The sequence below is a fragment of the Zootoca vivipara genome, chromosome 4 (assembly GCF_963506605.1).
Source record: "Zootoca vivipara chromosome 4, rZooViv1.1, whole genome shotgun sequence".
Lineage (NCBI taxonomy): Eukaryota > Metazoa > Chordata > Lepidosauria > Squamata > Lacertidae > Zootoca > Zootoca vivipara.
This window is the reverse complement of record NC_083279.1, coordinates 101,525,260-101,546,993: the sequence shown is the minus strand read 5'-3', so window position 1 is coordinate 101,546,993 and position 21,734 is coordinate 101,525,260. Positions and strand designations below refer to the sequence as shown.

Below are 21,734 nucleotides of genomic sequence, written 5' to 3'. Positions count from 1 at the left end.
TAGAGTCTATCTAAAAGAACGTTGTAAAAATATAAATCCATTGGCAGGCCTGGATTGCCTTTCTGCATGAAATTAGAGAATTTTATTACATTAATATAACTGAAACAATTTAGGAAATACAAAGTTAAGTGTGTAGTTAATAAATGTTAACTTAGGAACCACATGGGGGTGGGCTGAAAGTCATGTGCAAATTAATTACAATTTTGTTAACTGTAACAAGAATCAATTTTGTTTTGTTTTTTTTTTAAAAATCATTTTATGAATACACACATAAAACAAATATAACAATCAGAAAATGGAAAAAGAAAAAAATATAGAAATAAAAATACTAAGAAAAACACAAAATATACCACATAACAACAAATTTAAAAACATACAAATACATAATGCTTATCATCTTCTTTGCTAGTCATTATCTTGTGGACTTCCCCGACCGATCCCTTACTGATTTTCAATTTAAAATATTCTTTAGCAGTTTTCATATCTCATATTTTTTACCATTTTTCAATAACCTAAACTCTATTTTAAATTCCTCATAAAATAAAATTCTATTTTAATTGCTCATATGTCTATGCTGTCCTCTTTCTTGTTATTTTTCCTTTAATTTTACTTCTCACCCCTCCCATCTCACCCATCCCTGGGCCTCCCCCTGCCACCAGGAGTCCCCAGGGTGAATACAGACAGATGGAAGTGGCCCTTTTTCCAGCTGGGCCTCTCCCCACCCATCCCACCTCTCCTATCCCAACCCCACCACCACCACCGAGAGGTTCCAAGACGGAAGAGACTAACAGAGGCGAAAGATCACCCAACTATCCAAAAATAACTGTACAGTGGTACCTTGCTAGACAAATGCCTCACAAGACGAAAAACTCACAAAACGAAAGCGTTTTGCAATTTCAATGGAGACTTGCAAGACAAAGTTTCCTATGGTGTGCTTCGCAAGATGATTTTTTTTTGTCCCATAGGGTGCCTCGCAAGACGAATTTCCCCCCGTCTTGCAAGGCACCCTATGGTAAACCGCACTTCAATGCGTTCCTATGGGAGCCGCTTCGCAAAACGAATTTTTTGCTATACGAAGCGACTCGCGGAACGAATTAAATTTGTCTAGCAAGGCACCACTGTACATCTTCCTTCTATAGCTATATCTAGTTTCACATAGAATACATTTGTCTTATACTAATCAAATATCTTATTTCAATCGAATTAATCTTATATTTCCTTCCCTAGCCAAAATTCACTTCCAAGAATCGCCACAGGCCTAAACATTTCATTTATTTTCCCCAAATAACTTTGATACTTTTAATTAACTATACTACGTCTTCTTCCCCCTGGTTTCGGGGTCTCCCATTTGGTTCAGCGAGTTCCATAATAACAGCCCAATTTCAAACAAAATTTATCCATACCATAAAAAAACAACACTTTACACCACTCCCAATCTGACATTTTAAAACCCAAAATTCCTTCTTTCCACCCTGCTGCCCCCCTAACTCCATCAAGTCTCTAGCTTGCCAATCTCTGATAATTGCCCCATCGCATCTTCTTTGTAGTCTCTGTTCTTTGCGGGGATCCTGTTCCATGAATAAGTCTTGTTCTCCCATCTCTGGGGGAACAATGTTCCATAGCAAGTAAGTCTTGGTAAAATTCATTTTCATTTTCTTCATGATAAACTTTCGCCTTATCCTTAATAACAAAGTCATCAGATTTCCACCTTTTTATTCCCTTTCCAAGGTTTCCTCACATATTTCCTTTCCCTGAAAAGTTTGTTTTATCCTTTCAATCTGTAAATTATTCTTTTTCATCCCACTTTCAAGTTCCCACAAAAGTTTTTAAACAGTCTCTTGAAAACCAGGTGCAAATTCTTCTGTTGGCATTTTTGCGCCTTCAAGGACACAGCAGAATGGAAAACAGGAAATGGTGCAACTTGTATCTCCAATCTCGTCTAGGCATTAATGTTGTATCCAGACTGGCTGCAAAATATCATCTTAAAGTCCTTTAGTTACTTTAAGTTCTTGTAACTTTTCATAAAGAGAACTGTTAAAGTTCCTAATGGTTAACTGTCAAACTTGTTTCAGATCTCCTTTCTGCAAAGCAGCTGAAAGCCTCTGGGAGGTAAACACATTCCTTTCAATTATGATGTCACAATAGTCTCACTGATCCGTCTGGGATGCCAATTCCAGCATCAAGAGAGGCATTTCCCAGTCTGATGTGCCGCGGCTCCTACCCCCTCGCTCTTGGGGGCTCAAAACAGCCTTGCCAGGGAGGGGGGAGCCTGCTTCTGGCGCCTGCCAGACAGCTTGCCCCCAAAATGCTCAATTTGGGGTTCTTCAAGGGGGTCCACTGTGCTGGAGCGGTTTTCCCCACCTTTGAAGCACCGAGGTCCGCCGACCTCCGACTGTGATGCTGTCACTATCAACTGGAAGTCCACAAGTATCAATTTTGGATTGATTTTTCTTTTCTTTTCTCTGTTGATTGCTTTGTGTTGTTATGTTTTTTAAAATCAATAAAGCAATATAATAATAATAATAGCAATCTGATCCAATATGAAAAGTACAATAACTTTAAAATAAACAACTTATATCAAACAAAGCAACATTCAAAAACCCATCAGAATCTAATAATAAATATGCTGGTTAATGGCAAAAAAGGGGGTAATGAACACACACCCAACTCTTTTCAGTTCTTCTCCATTTGTTCCTGAGGCTCTCATCCCTATTTGTCTCCATTTCAGATTCTGAAGAATTGGAAAACGAAAACAAGGGTGACCACGACAAAATCTGCAGAGTGGAGAAGTCATGTAAAAATTTGGTGTGTGGAGAGAGCAGCAGTCAGAGCTCCCATTCCACTTCCCAGCAAAGAATTCTCATTGGAAAGAAATCCTTTCAGTGTATGGAATGTGGAAAGAGCTTCACGGACAGCTACCACCTGACTTCCCATCAGAGAATTCACACAGGGGAAAAACCCTATCATTGTGTGGAATGTGGAAAGCGCTTCAGGGACAGCTCCAAACTCACTTCCCATCAGAGAATTCATACAGGGGAGAAACCATATCAGTGCAAGGAATGTGGAAAGAGCTTCAGTCAGAGCTTCTGTCTCACTTCCCATCAACGAATTCATACGGGAGAAAAACCCTATCAGTGCGTGGAATGTGGAAAGAGCTTCAGTCGCAGATTCTCTCTCACTTCTCATCAAAGATTTCATACAGGGGAGAAACCCTATCAGTGTGTGGAATGTGGAAAGAGCTTCACTACCAGCTCTTATCTCACATCCCATCAGAAAATTCATACAGGAGAGAAACCCTATCAGTGTGTGGAATGTGGAAAGAGCTTCCGTGACAAGAGGACTCTCTCTTCTCATCAACGAATTCATGCAAGGGAGAAAACTTATCAGTGTGTGGAATGTGGAAAGAGCTTTAGTACAAGCTCCCATCTCACAGACCATCGAAGAATTCATACAGGAGAGAAACCCTATGAGTGCATGGAATGTGGAAAGAGCTTCAGTAGGAGCTCCCATCTCACTTCCCATCAGAGAATTCATACAGGGGAGAAACCTTATCAGTGCATGGAATGTGGAAGGAGCTTCAGTATGAGCTCCTCTCTCACTTCCCATCACAGAATTCATACAGGGGAGAAACCCTATCAGTGCATGGAGTGTGGAAAGAGCTTCAGTACAATCTCCCATCTCAATACCCATCAAAGAATTCATACAGGGGAGAAACCCTATCAGTGCGTGGAATGTGGAAAGAGCTTCCGTCGGAGCACCGATCTCATTTTCCATCAAAGAATTCATACAGGGGAGAAATCATATCATTGCTTTGAATGTGGAAAGAGCTTCAGTAAAAGCTCCCATCTCAATACTCATCAAAGAATTCACAGAGGGGATAAACCATATCAGTGTGTGGAATGTGGAAAGAACTTCAGTCAGAGTGCCCATCTCACTTCCCATCAAAGAATTCATACAGGGGAGAAACCATATCAGTGCGTGAAATGTGGAAAGAGCTTCAGTAAGAGCTTCCATCTCAATACCCATCAACGAATTCATACAGGGGAGAAACCATATCAGTGCATGGATTGTGGGAAAAGCTTCTGTCAGAAGTCAAAGCTCACTTTTCATCAAAAAATTCACAGAATCGTGAATCACGGAATCACAGAATAATCGAATTGTGGAGTTGGAAGTGATCCCTGGTGTAATCTAGTCCACCCCATGCAAAGCAGGAATCACAACTAAAGCATCCATGATAGATGGCCATCCAACTTCTCTCGTAAAACCTCAAAGAATGGAGATTCCAGCACCTTCCAAGGGATTTCATTCCATTAACAGCTCTTGCTGTCAAAAACTTCTTCTTGATGTGTAGTATGAATCTCATTTCTGTTCACTTGAAGCCATTGGTTCGTGTCCTACCATTTGGAGTAGGAAAAAACAAGCTTGCTCCATCTCCTATTATTTTTGTTTTTATTATTATTTTGGGTATATATTATATTTATTTACTTTTCTGACAACATTCCACATCAACAAAGCATAAACAAAAACAATACAACAAAAAAAAATCTTTCCTTTCAAACATTTTAAATGACTGACAAAAAATCAGAAATCTCTTTTCCTGGTTCCTTTTAACTCTGATTTGTTCATTCTGATGCTCTGGAATCCCTCTCAGATGAAGCATTGTGTCATTTTGTTTTAATTCCAGAAGTGCAATATTATTTACTGTATCCTCCAGAATTTCTCTTACAGTGGCTATCTTTGTTTCCATTTTTTCTTGATCCCTTTTAATCTTTCGGTTCTCTTCTTTCTTTCTCTTAACTGCCTCCTCCAAAGCTTGGACTGTTTTTTCCAAATACTTTGGCCACCTCATGAGAAGAGAAGATTGATGTTGGGAAAGATGGAGGGCACAAGGAGAAGGGTACGACAGAGGACGAGATGGTTGGACAGTGATCTCGAAACTACGAACATGAGTTTGACCAAACTGCGGGAGGCAGTGGGAGACAGGAGTGCCTGGCGTGCTCTGGTCCATGGGGTCACGAAGACTCGGACACGACTAAACGACTAAACAACAACAAGTTTTCCTGGATAGTGTTTTGATTTCTATTTATTTCTCCTGTAGTAACCTATATTATCCATTATTTGAGAACAACTATATTGTTCTCCCTTTGCTATTTTTTCCTCTTTATCACAGTTTTGAACTCATACTTTGAAGGAGCAAGGTTTTAATTCCATGAAGTGAGGTAGCCCATCCTCTATTAACATACAGTCTTTTCATGTTTTTCCCCTATCTGTAAATTAAAGATTCACAGAGTCCTCTGTAACTGCTTGCTTTCTCTCCTCCTGGCAATTTTGCATCCTCTCAACTGGATATATAGTTCAGGGTAGGTATTTATCTCTAATTTTTTAATTGTAACAATTGTAACGATTTTGTTCTCCCTCCTCCGTGTTTTCTCTTCAATGTCTTCGCAAGATGTTATGCTTTACTTTGGCTTTTTCTGCCAGATTTTTTGCACATGCTTCTTTTCCCAGTTCTGGAGAGGACTTCCCTTTTTCTCTCCAGAACTTAGCCGAATTGGTTCTTCAATCTTTTCTTCCATTCTATCTTTTCTTTGGCTTTTCTCCTTTTTTGGAAAGCTTGCCACTCCAGCGAGGGTTACAAGGCTTTTTGCCGTTGAGGCAATATGACCCATTGCTGTGGCTCAACCTTCCGGTGCAGAGCTGCGAGTTGGGGGGCTAGAATGGCGTTCATTTCAGTTGGTCCTCTCTAGTCTCCCTGGCTTCCTCCAGGAGATTTGGGGACACAAAGCATCCACTGAGTGTCGGCATGCAGAGGGTTGAAATGCAGAGGGTTGAAAGGCCAGCTGGATAGCCCCCAGCTGGGTCGTCTCCTTCCAGCCGTCCCGCTGCATAGATACATCGGCCTCTGCTCCGACATGAATCAGTGACCCAGGTCTCCCAGACACTGGGCACACTTTATCAGCAGAGCAAACTGTGCAAACAGAATAGCCGCGAGGTTTGTGGAAGCATACTAACACTATGGATTTATTAATCATAAATCAGGACAAAGAAACATGTCGTCTCTCTCTTTGTCTTCTCAGCGAGAGAGTCTCAAAAACAAAAACAAAAGCTATACACAACAGAATTTCCCAGTAGACTGTGCTGGAATGTAAACAGACATGAGATGTAACAGTTCCATGTCTGCAACTAAAGGTGGAATGAAAATTTTCAAAATGGAGCCCCTCCAGTCTCTAAACACGGCAACAGCACTCCCTGAAGAAAGTCACCAGCTCCTTCTTCCCCTTCCTGGCAAACTGGAAGTCTGTATATTGTTTTTATATTGTGCTTGTATGTTGTGACCGCCCTGAAACTTGTGATTATGTAGCCTTATCAGCTACTAAGGGTCCTTTAAGTTGCGCCCAGGCAGGACAAAGATAGTCAATAATGACACCGGGGTTGAATTCAGAGAAAGAATTTAATTCTTATTAATAAGAGACTCAAGGTGATCAGCTCACGACAAGAGTAAAGAAACACAAATTGCAAAGCTTCTTATACACTTCTTTGGGCTCCTTTCCCCCTCCTTTCTAAATGTGCGTACGCAAGGGGGGGGTCACAAGTTCGTATAAGGATCTTCCTGTGTTCGGTCCTGTGCATAAAACACATGCTGACTCAACAAAGCCTTCAGCCTTCATGTTACAGGTAGGTAGCCGTGTTGGTCTGAGTCGAAGCAAAATAAAAAAATTCCTTCAGTAGCACCTTAAAGACCAACTAAGTTTATATTTTGGTATGAGCTTTCGTGTGCATGCACACTTCTTCAGATACACTAGAAACAGAAGTGTCAGACCCTATATATATATACAGAGGGTGGTGGGGGTGGGTGGGAATGGGTGGTGGGCTGATGAGAGTGGTAAACCTGGAGATGGCTGTTAATGGCTGCTGATGGCTGCAATTAGTCCTGGGCTGAGGTGCTAAAGAGAGCTTGATCATGCATAATGAGATAAGAATCCGATGTCTCTATTCATCCCAGGTGCTTCCATGGTTTTAAGCTTGGTAATGATTTCCAATTCAGCAACTTCTCTTTCCAGTCTGTTCCTGAAATTTCTCTGTAATAAAACAGCTGCTTTGAGATCTTGTATAGAAAGTCCTGGGAGATTGAAATGTTCTCCTACTGGTTTTTCAGTCTTATGGTTCCTGATGTCAGATTTATTCCCACCCACCCCGACCACCCTCTGTATATATATAGGGTCTGACACTTCTGTTTCTAGTGTATCTGAAGAAGTGTGCATGCACACGAAAGCTCATACCAAAATATAAACTTAGTTGGTCTTTAAGGTGCTACTGAAGGAATTTTTTTATTTTCCTTCAGCCTTCAGTAAGCCTTCAGTTTACGCGTCAAGCTAGCAACTTCCAGCAGCCTTGAGTAAGACTATGCGTCAGGCATAGCAGCTGATAAGCCCTTCTGTGTTCCAGACAGGGCCAGCTCATCCGGCCTTGATTGCACTTTGACACACAGAGGCATAGAGGCAAAGAGGAAAGCATTTTAAGCAAGACATCCCAGGGCTTCAAAATGTGCCCTTCCCTGCATTTTGCAACACAGTTCCCCAGCTCAGCAATGTGTTCTGGGGTCAAGCAGCCATCATCAACATTGTCTATTACTTTAGTTCATAACATTCATACACTGCTTGATTTTAAAAGCAGCAACCACCCCAAAAAAGATCTAAACCAGAAGAGAGAACTGACGGGAGGTTGGCTGGCACATGGTGCATCTGGAGAAAGGCGGGGAAAACCCTTGCTCAAGTGCGAATCTTTCCATTAGCATAATTGAGTTGAATTACCACCCACTACTGTTTTATGGCATGGGACGTGGGGGGGGGGCGGCGCTGTGGGTTAAACCACAGAGCCTAGAGCTTGCCGATCAGAAGGTCGGCATGACAGGGTGAGCTCCCATTGTTCAGTCCCAGCTCCTGCCCACCTATCAGTTCGAAAGCACATCAAAGTGCAAGTAGATAAATAGGTACCGCTCCAGCGGGAAGGTAAACGGCGTTTCCATGTGCTGCTCTGGTTTGCCAGAAGCGGCTTTGTCATGCTGGCCACATGACCCGGAAGCTGTACGCCGGCTCCCTCGGCCAATAATGCGAGATGAGCGCACAACCCCAGAGTCGGTCACGACTGGACCTAATGGTCAGGGGTCCCTTTACCTTTACCTGTGTGACAGAGACCTGGTTGGATGAAGCAGATGGGCCCATCCTTGCCACGGCTTGTCCACTAGGTTTCTCTTACGCACAGCAACCCAGGCCATCTGGGCGGGGAGGGGGGTTTGCAGCGATTTTTAGGAAGTCATTAGTTTGCACCAGGCATCCTATCGGGAAGACCCTCCAGTTTCTGGCCAAGGGAGGGAGCGGATCAGAGACCAACCAAGAGGGTCCCCTCCCTCCAAGAAAAGCATCTCTAGGATTGTGGAATGCACGAGAGAAAACGCAGAGAGGCCTGAGCAGGGGGGGGGACTCGGCTTTGCAAGGGTTAAAGGGAGCTGAGCTGCATTCCTAGAGAGGACAGGAAGTAAAAGGGGGGCCAGGTCCTCCAGAGGAAAAGCGGGGGGGGGGGTGCTTTCCTCTCCTGCAAATGCGGCATTGCACTCCTGCACGGGGATCCGGTGAGTCTCTTCTTCCTGGGGGGTCCCAGGGCTGCAGCAGGGGAGGGGGGCTTATGCAGGGGAGGTGAGACCCCCCCCCCCGGAGCAGGGGGTCCTGCCAGTGAGGGGCGAGGTTGCTGAGGTTTGCAACTACAGTACTGTATAGTCTGCATTTGTATAAATGTGCTGCTTGCCCCTTTGGAGAGGCGTCTGTGGGTCAGGGAAAAAGGGGCACGCAAATAAACCCCCTTCAGATTTAGGAACCAGCCACGTCTCTTAGCACAGGCTGCAGCCAGACAGAAATGCTTGGCATAGACCAGGCACCCCCAAACTTTGGCCCTCCAGATGTTTTGGACTGCAGTTCCCATCTTCCCCGACCACTGGTCCTGTTAGCTAGGGATCATGGGAGTTGTAGGCCAAAACATCTGGAGAGCCGCAGTTTGGGGATGCAAGAAATGGAAAACAACAACAAGCCCGACCTCTGCAAGATAGATAGCCTTTTGGTAGAAGGAGATGCCGAGTTGAACTGTGGAACCCCCTCCTGCAGGAGGCAGGGATGGCCACCAAGCCGGGTGGCTTGAAAGAGGATGGGGCCAGTTCATGGAGGAGGAGGAGGAGGAGGAGGAGGAGGAGGAGGAGGAGGAGGAGGAGAGGGCGATGGGTGGCTCCTGGCCAGGGTGGCTCTGCTCTCCCTCCGAGGCAGCCATGCTCCTGAATCCCTGTTGCTCGAAAATCCCAGGAGGAGAGCTTGGCTCTTGTGCTCCAGTCCTGCAGGTGCGCTGGGCAGGAGAGGCACCAGGTTTAGCCCTGTGGTAAGAGGAGGCTGGACACAAGAGGGTTCCTCTGGCCTGATCCTAGCTGGCACACTTGCGCCCATTCAGACATGCAAGCCCCCAGAGCATGTTTGGAGGCGGGAAGGAATGTCCTGTTGAGAAGCAGGGAAGGTCTCATCTTCATAGGACCCACTGGGAAAGAAGCAAACCTGAGCTGGGGTTGAAAGAGGCAGCCCCCCCCCCAGTGCTGAGAGTGGTTGGGAGACCCTCTCCCTCCACGCCCCCCCCCCCACTGAGCTCCCCTTCCTAGGGATCCCAGGGGGGGTGTCTCCTAGCAGCTCTCAGCATCCTTAGCAAAGGACAGCCTCAGGTGTTTGGGAGGAAGCCAGGACTCTTGGCAGTGGTCTGATCCTGCTGTGAAGATGCAGTGCCGGTTGGGGCCTGGGTGTGTTTTTGTTATCTTTCTATTCTCTTTCTGGAATAACTTTCTCCTGGGGTTTTGTATATCACAAAAATAGTGCAACAAATTTGCAGCAAGATCTGCAAGAAATGTTTCACTGCTAGTGGGCGGTGTATTGCTTCTTAGTTCGTGAGTTAGTTTAAACCAAAACAGAAAAAAATCAGAAAAGGGGGGAATATAAAAAAAATAAATAAACAAAAATTCCAGTAGCACCTTAGAGACCAACTAAGTTTGTTCTTGGTACAGGCTTTCTTGTGCATCCACACTTCTTCAGATACAGACCTGTGTGTATCTGAAGAAGTGCGCATGCACACGAAAGCTTGTACCAAGAACAAACTTAGTTGGTCTCTAAGGTGCTACTGGACATTTGTTTAAATTTTTTTTAATGTATTTAGACTGTGTCAGACCAATACGACTACCTACCTGAATCTAGAAAAGGGGGAAACAGAACATTCAGCATCCCACAGCCAAACGTCTACTCAAGAGCCCTTGTGGATGTGCTTGGGTTAAATTGGAGGAAGTCATTTTTCCTCTTAGGTGGCGAATGAAACTCGCTCATCTGTTGAGGAACTTGGGAGACGGGTTCAAATAGAATGAAATGATTTTTGTCTGAATTCGAATTTAGATCAACCAGATTGCATCAAATGATAATGGAGTGTGTGTGTGTGTATTTTATTGGGCCTTTCTTCTCCCCCCACGTGAGTCTTCAGGAAACATGTTGGATCCAGGAGTACCCCAAGATTACCAAGAAAAAGGGACCCCACCCCAGTAACCCCCCTCTCCCACCTCCAGTTGTCTGCAGAATTGGCATGGTACTTTCCTGGGCAGAGTCTGGGCTGTGGTACAATCCTACGCTGGTTGCTAGCAAGTCTCATGCACACTTGCTCAGGGAACCATTTTCCTTCTCCTTATGGTGTATCAGCATTATAACAGAACAATGTATTTGCTTTGTAGGATTTCCTAGCACCTCTCATTAGCACAGGCAGAACTTGGAAGAAGACCAAAGGGTTCCTTCCAATCTCTTAGAGGCCACAGATGGATGATCAAGACTCAGCTGGCCCTGAAGCAGGAGGAGGCCATGCCATCCAATCTGGGAGCAGTGGGCAATTCTGGGAAAACCCAGTGCCAAAGATCCTGGGTGAGGAGGACACCCTCCGCTCAGAGGTGCAGAGCCAGCAGTTGAGGCAGTTCTGCTGCCCGGAGGCTGAAGGACCCTGAGAGGTTTGCAGCCGACTCTACCACTTTGACCGTCAGTGGCTGAAGCCAGAGAGGCACACGAAAGCTGAGATGCTGGACCTGGTGATCTTGGAGCAGTTCCTGGCTGTCCTTCCCCCGGAGATGGAGAGCTGGGTGCGGGAATGTGGAGCGGAGACCAGTTCCCAGGCAGTGGCCCTGGCTGAAGGTTTCCTCCTGAGTCAGGCAGAGGAGAGAAAGCAGGTGAGAGAGACTTTCCTCTGGATACTCCCAAGGGGCTCCAAACAGGATGGAGAACATCCAAAAATGCTCTAGAATCATAGAATCATAGAGTTGGAAGAGACCACAAGGGCCATCCAGTCCAACCCCCTGCCAAGCAGGAAACACCATCAAAGCATTCTTGACATATGCCTGTCAAGCCTCTGCTTAAAGACCTCCAAAGAAGGAGACTCCACCACACTCCTTGGTAGCAAATTCCACTGTCCAACAGCTCTTACTGTCAGGAAGTTCTTCCTAATGTTTAGGTGGAATCTTCTTTCTTGAAGTTTGAATCCATTGCTCCGTGTCCACTTCTCTGGAGCAGCAGAAAACAATCTTTCTCCCTCCTCCATATGACATCCTTTCATATATTTGAACATGGTTATCATATCACCCCTTAGCCTTCTCTTCTCCAGGCTAAACATACCCAGCTCCCTAAGCCGTTCCTCATAAGGCATCGTTTCCAGGCCTTTGACCATTTTGGTTGCCCTCTTCTGGACACGTTCCAGTTTGTCAGTATCCTTCTTGAACTGCGGTGCCCAGAACTGGACACAGTACTCCAGGTGAGGTCTGACCAGAGCAGAATACAGTGGTACTATTACTTCCCTTGATCTAGATGCTATACTCCTATTGATGCAGCCCAGAATTGCATTGGCTTTTTTAGCTGCTACATCACACTGCTGACTCATGTTAAGTTTGTGGTCTACCAAGACTCCTAGATCCTTTTCACATGTACTGCTCTCAAGCCAGGTGTCACCCATCCTGTATTTGTGCCTTTCATTTTTTTTGCCCAAGTGTAGTACCTTACATTTCTCCTTGTTAAAATTCATCTTATTTGCTTTGGCCCAGTTGTCTAATCTGTTAAGGTCATTTTGAAGTGTGATCCTGTACTCTGGGGTATTAGCCACCGCTCCCAATTTGGGGTCATCTGCAAACTTGCTCAGGATGCCCTCAAGCCCATCATCCAAGTCATTGATAAAGATGTTGAATAAGACTGGGCCCAAGACAGAACCCTGTGGCACCCCACTAGTCACTACTCTCCAGGATGAAGAGGAGCCATTGATGAGCACCCTTTGGGTTCGGTCAGTCAGCCAGTTACAAATCCACTGAATGGTAGCATTGTCTAGCCCGCATTTTACCAGCTTCTTTACAAGAATATCATGGGGCACCTTGTCAAAGGCCTTGCTGAAATCAAGATAGGCTACATCCACAGCGTTCCCTTCATCTACCAGGCTTGTAATTCTGTCAAAAAATGAGATCAGATTAGTCTGACATGACTTATTTTTCAGAAACCCATGCTGACTTTTAGTGATCACAGAGTTTCTTTCTAGGTGCTCACAGACTGTTTGCTTAATGATCTGCTCTAGAATCTTTCCTGTTTGCTTAATGATCTGCTCTAGAATCTTTCCTGGTATTGATGTCTACTAATGGCCCATCCTTTTTCTGGGAAGGCACCCATGGAATTAGATCTAACACTCATAAACTTTTTGTATTTTTCATTCTCTCTCTTTTGAATCCTTGTTACTTTTTCAGGAAAATGATCATTTTGCAAAAATGGACCTGGATTCCTGTAAGGCGACGAGGCCTCCGTTGGACACCAGAGAGAGGCCACTAGGTGAGGAGGAAGGTGGTTTTTCTCCATTTGTTCGCATTCTGTTGGTTTTCCAACTAATCTGTGAGTTCTTCTCATCTTTTTTGTGGGCTGGCTGTTGGGGCCAGGGCTCCAGAGGAGGGGAGATGTATTTTTATGCAACTAACATATGAAATGGGCACAAACCTCCAAATGCTCTCAGCAGGTCAGGCTTTCTCCAAAGCCCATCTGTAGTTAGAGATGCCCTGTTTCACCTGTGAGAGAAGCAGGCACTCCTGGCATCCTACTTAATAATAATAATAATAATAATAATAATAATAATTTATTTATACCCAGCTCCCAATTGATTATTAAAACAATAATACAGCATTAAATAGTAAAAGCTGGGTATCATCTGCATACTGATGAACACCCAGCCCAAACCTCCTGATTATCTCTCCCAGCAGCTGCATGTAGATGTTAAAAAGCATGGGGGAGAGGACAGAACCCTGAGGCACCCCACAAGTGAGAGCCCAGGGGTCTGAACACTCATCCCCCCCCCCACCACTTTCTGAACACGGCCCAGGAGGAAGGAGCGGAAGCACTGTATGACAGTGCCCCCAGCTCCCAACCCCTCTAGACGGTCCAGAAGGATGTTATGGTCGATGGTGTCAAAAGCCGCTGAGAAATCCAGCAGGACTAGGAAACAGCTCTCACCTTTGTCCCTAGCCTGCCGGAGATCATTGACCAGTGCGACCAAGGCAGTTTCAGTCCCATGATGAGGCCTGAATCCCGACTGGAAGGGATCCAAATGGTCCGCTTCTTCCAGGCATGTCTGGAGTTATTCAGCAACCACCCGCTCAATCATCTTGCCCAAGAATGGTAGATTTGAGACTGGGCGATAGTTGGCCATATTGTTTAATGACCGCCTCTTTCAACGGGTCTGGGAAGGCTCCCTCATAGAGGGAAACATTCACCACCCTGCAGAGCCCATCGCCCAGCCCTTCACGGCTCGCTTTTACTAGCCAGGATGGGCAAGGATCAACGGGACAGGTGGTCGGTTTCACTCGTCCAAGCAGCCTGTCCACATCCTCGGAGGTCACAGATTGAGATTGATTCCATGCAACTCGATCAGACAGAGCCCAAGCACTCTCCCGCCCCGGCCCTGCTCCCACGGTGGTGTCTACCCCTTCCGAATCTGAGCGACTTTATCTGCAAAAAACTTTGCAAAATCGTTGCAGGAGAGCTTGGGGTCTTTACAAGGCCCCGATGGTGAAGTGGTTCTGTTAAATTGTGAACCATCTGAAAGGGTCTCCTGCTACTATTTTCTGCAGATGCAATAGAGGCGATGAAGAAAGTCTTCTTTGCCGTCGCCATCGCCACTTGGTTGGCTCGACGTTGAGCTCTAGCCCGTGTCCGGTCTGATTCAGAGTGAGTTTTCCGCCACCAGCGCTCTAGCCGTCTCAGTGAGTCTTGCTTTTTTTCTCCCTTGCAGGTGGCATAATGATACTGGCTAGACCTCTTCATTCATCTTTTCATGGGGGCAGAAGGGAAGCAGCGGCTGTGGAACCAGATCAGGTCAGGGGAAACGGTTTTGTGGGGACAGAGGCCGAGGGGTGGAACTACAACAACACTTTTGTCTCAGAGGAGGACATTTCCCTTTTTCTTTTAGGGTCCAGTGTCCTTTGAAGATGTCGCTGTTTGTTTCACGGATGAGGAGTGGGCGTTGCTGGATCCTGACCAGAGAGCTCTACATAAAGAAGTCATGGAGGAGAATCGTGGGATCGTGGCCTCTCTTGGTAAGGCTGCTTGTGGGATCATAATATCTGTTTTAAAATTCAATACTGCTCTCTGTGACAAACCTCATATATTTTCCCCCTTAAAACACCTGGGATTACAATATTCCAACAATAAAACTTGAACAGTAATTTACCGGTGCTGTTTTTTTCCGTGAATGTTCTTTCTCCAGTTGCAGCTTCTTAAACAATTATCAGACTGGTCTGAATTGCCAGCCGATTTTAAATGTAAACCTCTGAGTTGTTAGGGAAGTTGAAGTAGCTCCTGTGGGGTTTTCTGTTTTTGTTTTGCTCCTGTCAGTCTTTGGTTGACCAAAGAGAAGACTGATATTGGAAATGGAGGGGATTCCATGATGGAGCCAAACAACATCCATTCACGAGAAGAGCCAGGCTTATTGAATCACAGGTTCATATAAGGATGTCAGTTGAGACTTCCAGTTTGCCGTAAAAATGGCAATGGGGTGTGAGCTCAGTTCTTAGGAATGGACTCTGCTCACCCCGAGTGGTCGGGGAAAAGCGAGAAGGTGACCCCCCAAAAGCTCAAGTGGGTTTCTTGAGCCTCCAAAGGGTCCAGCAGCACATTTCTAAGAGCTTTCCTGTCTGCCCACTGCTCTGAAAGGCATGGTGGGGGGTGAGATCCCCCAGAAGAAACCCCGAATTGAGCGTTTCGGGGATGTGGATCCTCGGACGCCAGAAGCGAGCTCCCCCCTCCCTTGGCTAGCCTATTTTTGGGCAGCGAGAGAGCAGGGGGTTTTGAGCTAACGCGACGCATCGGCGTATAGCTATCTCGGAGGCAAGAAGCTGCGATCCTGGCAGGCAACAGCAATCAGTTCTTCCTAAAAACTGAACAAAATTAAAGACATTGGATACCGTGAGTAAAAGGAGAAATTTAAGAATTTTTTCAGTAATTGGAATGAATTGGCCACGGGAGGAGATTCAAACAGGAAGTCGATCTCCCCCATTGAGAGGACTGTAATGCAGTTAACTTGCCTATAGCCGGAAAAGTGAAAGGAACCTTTTAATTATCAAGGATTTTTGTTTTGCTTTTTGTGATTCTGTATTAGGAAAAAGAATAAAAAATATTTGAAAAGAAAAGAAAAGGAAATGTTCAATAATTTATAGTTTTATGATCAACTTTGATTGATGAGGTGGTGAAACCTCAATAACGTGACCGGGAGACTAATTAGGCAATAATGGCCGCCCAGCACACTTCTGAAGTGTCCTGCTTTTCGTCTCCCTTCAGCAGAGAGCACAACAGTAGCACAGCGGCTGGTCTCAAGTAGGAATAAAACAGGACAGCATTGAGCTCCTTATCTTTGAGCTATATTTATTTACATTCCTAGGGATTGAGCTGACATGCTCTCCATAGAACAGAACACAAAGCAATTAGGAAGAACAGGAAGAGAACTCCCCTTTTCATACAGAGATAGTTATACAAGCTCATACATTCCCAGCATTCCCAGTGACAGAACGCAATATCCTGTGTACAATTTAACTCCTTCATACCAACAGGAAATGCAAGAAAGCAAAGTGGCTGTCCAATGAAGCCTTACAAATAGCGGGGGAAAGATGGCATGCAAAATGGGAGGGAGATAGTGAAAGATACAGGAAATTGAAATCAGATGTCCAAAAAATAGCAAGGAGAGACAAGAGGGCCTTCTTAAACGAGCAATACAGAGAAATAGAGGGAAGCAATAGAATGGGAAAAACCAGAGATCTGTTGAATAAAATTGGAGATATGAAAGAAATATTTTGTACAAAGATTGAAATCTTTACCAGGACTTAAATAACACTTGTAATGTAAAAAAGACTTGAGATACTATGGAAAAATGAAATAATAGAGAAAGATAAAATATGCAAAAGAAAAGGATACCGGTATATATGGAACCCAGGGAGGGGTGGTGGGAAGTCCAAGGGTTCAAGAGAATCCTATATTTCTTATTATTTATATTTGATTGTCTATGTAAACATTTAAATGAAAATCCAATAAAAAAATTAATTATATAACTGATGTCAGTTGATCTTCGTTAATATATGCATCCAACCCTGAAACCACCCATCTAGCCCACATGTTATTCCTCTACAGGTATTACCAGTGTTAACAAGTATTCTTCATGAATTGTGGGCTCTTCTTCTCCAATAGGCACTAATCCATTTCTCTCTTCATTGCAGACAGTGATGAACTGGAAATCAATAACAAGGGTGACCAGAACAAAATCCCCACAATGGAAAAACCTTATAAATATATTGAAAGTGGAAAAAGTTCCCATTCCACTTCCTGTCAAAGAAATCCCACTGGGAAGAAACCTTATCAGTGCATAGAATGTGGAAAGACCTTCAGTCATAGCTCCCATCTCACTTCCCATCAAATAATTCATACAGGGGAGAAACCCTATCAGTGCATGGAATGTGGAAAGAACTTCAGTGCGAGCTCCTCTCTGAGTTCCCATCAGAGAATTCATACAGGAGAGAAACCCTATAAATGTGTGGACTGTGGAAAGAGGTTTCGTAAGAGCCACCATCTCACGTCCCATCAAAGAATTCATACAGGGGAGAAACCCTATCAGTGCTTGGAATGCGGAAAGAGCTTCAGTATGAGCTCGAATCTCACTTCCCATCAAATAATTCATACAGGGGAGAAACCATATCAGTGTGTGGAATGTGGGAAGAGTTTCAGTCACAACTCCTCTTTCACTTCCCATCAAAGAATTCATACAGGGGAGAAACCTTATCAGTGTGCAGAATGTGGAAAGAGCTTCAGAAGGAGCTCCCACCTCACTGACCATCAAAGAATTCATACAGGGGAGAAACCCTTTCAGTGCATGGAATGTGGAAAGAGTTTCTGTCGGAGCACCGATCTTAGTTCCCATCAAAGAATCCATACAGGGGATAAAGCATACAATTGCCTGGAATGTGGAAAGAGCTTCTGTCACAACTCCTCTCTCACTTCCCATCAAAGAATTCATTTGGGGAAGAAACCCTATCAGTGCATGGAATGTGGAAGGAGATTCTGTCGGAGCACCGATCTCACTTCCCATCAAAGAATTCATACAGGGGAGAAACCCTATCAATGCGTGGAATGTGGAAAGAGATTCTCTCGGAGCACCGATCTCACTTTCCATCAAAGAATTCATACAGGGGAGAAACCATATAATTGCTTGGAATGTGGAAAAAACTTCAGTACCAGCTCTAATCTCACTTCTCATCAAAGAATTCATACAGGGGAGAAACCCTATAAGTGTGTGGAATGTGGAAAGAGCTTCAGTACGAGCTCTGATCTAACCAAGCATCAGAGAATTCATACAGGGCAGAAACCATATCAGTGTGTGGAATGTGGAAAGAGCTTCAGTCACAACTCCTCTCTCACTTCCCATCAAAGAATTCATACAGGGGAGAAACCCTATAAGTGTGTGGAATGTGGAAAGAGCTTCAGTAAGAGCTCCAACCTCATGACCCATCAAAGAATTCACAGAGGGGAGAAACCCTATCAGTGTTTGAAATGTGGAAAGAGCTTCATTACCAGCTTCTCTCTCACTTCCCATCAAAGAATTCATACAGGGGAGAAACCCTATCAGTGCTTGGAATGTGGAAAGAGCTTCAGCTGTAGCTCCGCTCTCAGTTGCCATCAAAGAATTCATACAGGGGAGAAACCATATCAGTGTGTGGAATGTGGAAAGAGCTTCAGGAAGAGCTCTGACCTCACTTCCCATCAAAGAATTCATACGGGGGAGAAACCGTATCAGTGCATGGAATGTGGAAAGAGCTTCAGTACAAGCTCCTATCTCGCTAAGCACCAGAGAATTCACAGAGGGGTGAAATCCTAGCAGGGCATGGAATGTTGAAAGTGCTTCAGTCACAGGCACAGTCTCATTTTCCATCAAAGAATTCATATGGAAGAAACCATATAATTGCTTCTGCTTTATCTCCTCTCCCAGTTCTCATCAAAGAATTCATATAAAGGGTGAAAAAACCCTTCATTATACAGCTTTAGGCTTCAGGGAAAAATACACCTCTTTACCCAACCCTTTGGCTGATTGATATCAAATGGCCTTTTAAAATGTGGTGAGTTGGGGTGTGGTTAAATTTTTTAAATTTTCTGTCTGGGATGGGTGAGGAGTTGTTTAACCCAATCTTAAACAACTCCTCACCCACAATAATACAACCATCAGACTTAACATGGACACGGGTACCAGAACCTGCCTGTTGTCTTTGTCCATGGAGTTTTCTTGGCAGGGATACTGGAGTGGCTTGCCAGTTCCTTCTCCAGGTGGATCACGTTTAGTCAAAACTCTCCACTATGACCTGTCCATCTTGGGTGGCCCTGCATGGCATAGCTCATAGCTTCTCTGAGTTATTCAAGCCCCTTCGCCACGACAAGGCATTGATCTAAGCGCAAAATATGGTCTGAAGCTCAACATCAAAAAACATCAAAAAACCCAAGATCATGGCCACTGGTCCCATCACCTCCTGGCAAATAGAAGGGGAAGAAATGGAGGCAGTGAGAGATTTTACTTTCTTGGGCTCCTTGATCACTGCAGATGGTGACAGCACTCACGAAATTAAAAGACGCCTGCTTCTTGGGAGAAAAGCAATGACAAACCTAGACAGCATCTTAAAAAGCAGAGACATCACCTTGCCGACAAAGGTCCGTATAGTTAAAGCTATGGTTTTCCCAGTAGTGGTGTATGGAAGTGAGAGCTGGACCATAAAGAAGGCTGATCGCCGAAGAATTGATGCTTTTGAATTATGGTGCTGGAGGAGACTCTTGAGAGTCCCATGGACTGCAAGAAGATCAAACCTATCCATTCTTAAGGAAATCAGCCCTGAGTGCTCCCTGGAAGGACAGATCGTGAAGCTGAGGCTCCAATACTTTGGCCACCTCATGAGAAGAGAAGAATCCTTGGAAAAGACCCTGATGTTGGGAAAGATTGAGGGCACAAGGAGAAGGGGACGACAGAGGACAAGATGGTTGGACAGTGTTCTCGAAGCTACGAATATGAGTTTGACCAAACTGCGGGAGGCAGTGCAAGACAGGAGTGCCTGGCGTGCTATGGTCCATGGGGTCACGAAGAGTCGGACACGACTAAACGACTAAACAACAACAACCAGAGCCTGCAATAAACCCAGATGCCAAATTGCTGCCACATACACCCGGACAACACCATTACTGGCCACAACGACATCCAACATACCATCTCAGGACTATTTAATTGCTCATCTTCTAACATTGTGTATGCCATCAAATGCCAACAGTGCCCTTCAGCTCTCTATATTGGACAAAAAGGCCAAACCCTACGCCAAAGGATAAATGGACATAAATCTGACATCAGGAACCATAAGACAGAGAAACCAGTAGGAGAACACGTCAGTCTCCCAGGACATTCTACACAAGATCTCAAAGCAGCTGTTTTATTACAGTAAAATTTCAGAAGCAGACTGGAAAGAGAAGTTCCTGAATTGGAACTCATTACCAAGCTTAAAACCATGGAGCCACCTGGGATGAACAAAGACATAGGATTCTTATCTCATTATGCATGATCAAGCTTTCTTTAGCGCCTCTGCCCTTGCTTCCCCCCCCTGCAGGTCCAATTGCAGTCATCAGCAGTTGTTAACAGCCATCAACAGGTTTACCACTCCTATCAGCCCATCACCCATTCCCACCCACCCACCACCCACCCTCTGAATATACATAAGGGTCTGGTTGCTTCTGTTTCAGTGTATCTGAAGAAGTGTGCATGCACACAAAAGCTCATACCAAAATAAAAACTTAGTTGGTTTTTAAGGTGCTACTGAATGAATTTTTTAATTTTCCTTCAATTAGCAATTCAGCATTTCTGGAAGGGGAAATGATATACCTTTGTATATTACCATAGAAAAAAACCATGCATGAAAAAGTATTACTCATTTATGATGAGAAAATGATTTTGTGTGAAGTTGGGGAAATCTTTGTGTGTGTTAAAAACTTTGGTTCAGAACGTGAGGCATTGTGGGACAAGGCAAACTACAGCATCCTGGGAATGTGCTTTTGTCTCCCCTTAAGATGAATTTCTCTCTGTCAGTTTATTCCTGTCTGTAAAGGCAGGAATAAATCCTTCTCTGATTTACATGCTCAAGAGAAACCTGCTGCCCTGGTGTGAAATTTGAGTGTGTGTATTTGAGCCAGGAGGTTATCAGCCTGAGTTGCTTACAGACTCCAGATTTGTCAGAAGAGCTTGAGAACTGCAAGGGAGTTTCCCCGTCCCAAGCCTTGAAGTTTCATAAGGGCCAGCTGCTCTGATCCTTGACAACTGGAAGATGAATGCTTATCACCTTGCCATTGGTCAATCCACATGTAATTGGATCTAATTGTAATCTAATTGGATAATGTCAATTGCTCTATGCCATTCTTCTTGGGGGAGAGGGATTGGGACTCTGTCTGTTTGTTTTTCCAGTTTGCTTATGTGAGTAGAAGAGTTTCAGCTTTGTAATGTCTTTGTTTTATTATCTGTAACTTTTATTGAGAACTGTGTAACCTTTTATATTAGTTGTTCCTTCCTCTAATAAATACGGAAAGGCCAGTTTATCTGTTTTGTGTCTCTAACTGCAAAGCTGAGCCAGTGTGACTGTTTGACTCTACCTCTTGAGTGGAAAAGTGGCCCAGGACCGCGCAATCTGGGCACAGCGGGGGTTTTTTTTGCTCCTTTATCCCCCCCCCCCCGTCTCAGGGTTGCCAGTGGATAAAAGGAGTCGTGGCAGCGTTTTGCCTTACTTTTCTCACCCTGATCTGGCCACAGTGATCCATGCGACGGTCACCTCCAGGCTTGATTATTGTAACTCACTCTACGCGGGGCTGCCCTTGAAGCTGACCCAGAGACTCCAGAGGGTGCAGAATGCTGCGGCAAAGGCTCCTTACGGGGTCCCGGCCGCGGGACCACATTCATCCAGTGCTTTACCAGCTGCACTGGCTCCCGGAGGAGTACAGGATCAGGTTTAAGGTGCTGGTTTTGACCTTGCAAGCCCTATGCGGCTTGGGACCCTTATACCTATGGGACTGCAGGTGGAACAGACACATCCCAATGTCTCGACCTGATCCATG

General features: G+C 44.8%; 3 protein-coding genes and 1 pseudogene across 3 annotated transcripts in view; 3 read left to right on the top strand and 1 right to left on the bottom strand.

Moving 5' to 3' along the window:
* The window catches only part of LOC132592054 (zinc finger protein 260-like), a 140,096-nt gene that overhangs the window by 60,814 nt on the left and 57,548 nt on the right, over nucleotides 1–21,734 (bottom strand). The window lies entirely within an intron of this gene.
* LOC132592084 (zinc finger protein 850-like) lies at nucleotides 2,853–19,370 on the top strand (annotated as a pseudogene).
* On the top strand, nucleotides 8,550–16,823 carry LOC132592076 (putative zinc finger protein 75C). Its single transcript, XM_060274171.1, has 5 exons — nucleotides 8,550–8,629; nucleotides 10,796–11,278; nucleotides 12,827–12,908; nucleotides 14,359–14,441; nucleotides 14,536–16,823. Exons 2-5 carry the CDS (start codon nucleotides 11,129–11,131, stop codon nucleotides 14,782–14,784), a joined length of 564 nt encoding a protein of 187 aa, XP_060130154.1. The 5' UTR covers nucleotides 8,550–8,629; nucleotides 10,796–11,128; the 3' UTR covers nucleotides 14,785–16,823.
* The window catches only part of LOC118078482 (zinc finger protein 883-like), a 277,980-nt gene continuing 275,715 nt past the window's right edge, over nucleotides 19,470–21,734 (top strand). The window contains exon 1 of the mRNA XM_060274074.1: nucleotides 19,470–21,099. The gene's annotated coding sequence lies outside the window, so the exon portion shown is untranslated. The remainder of the gene's footprint in view (nucleotides 21,100–21,734) is intronic.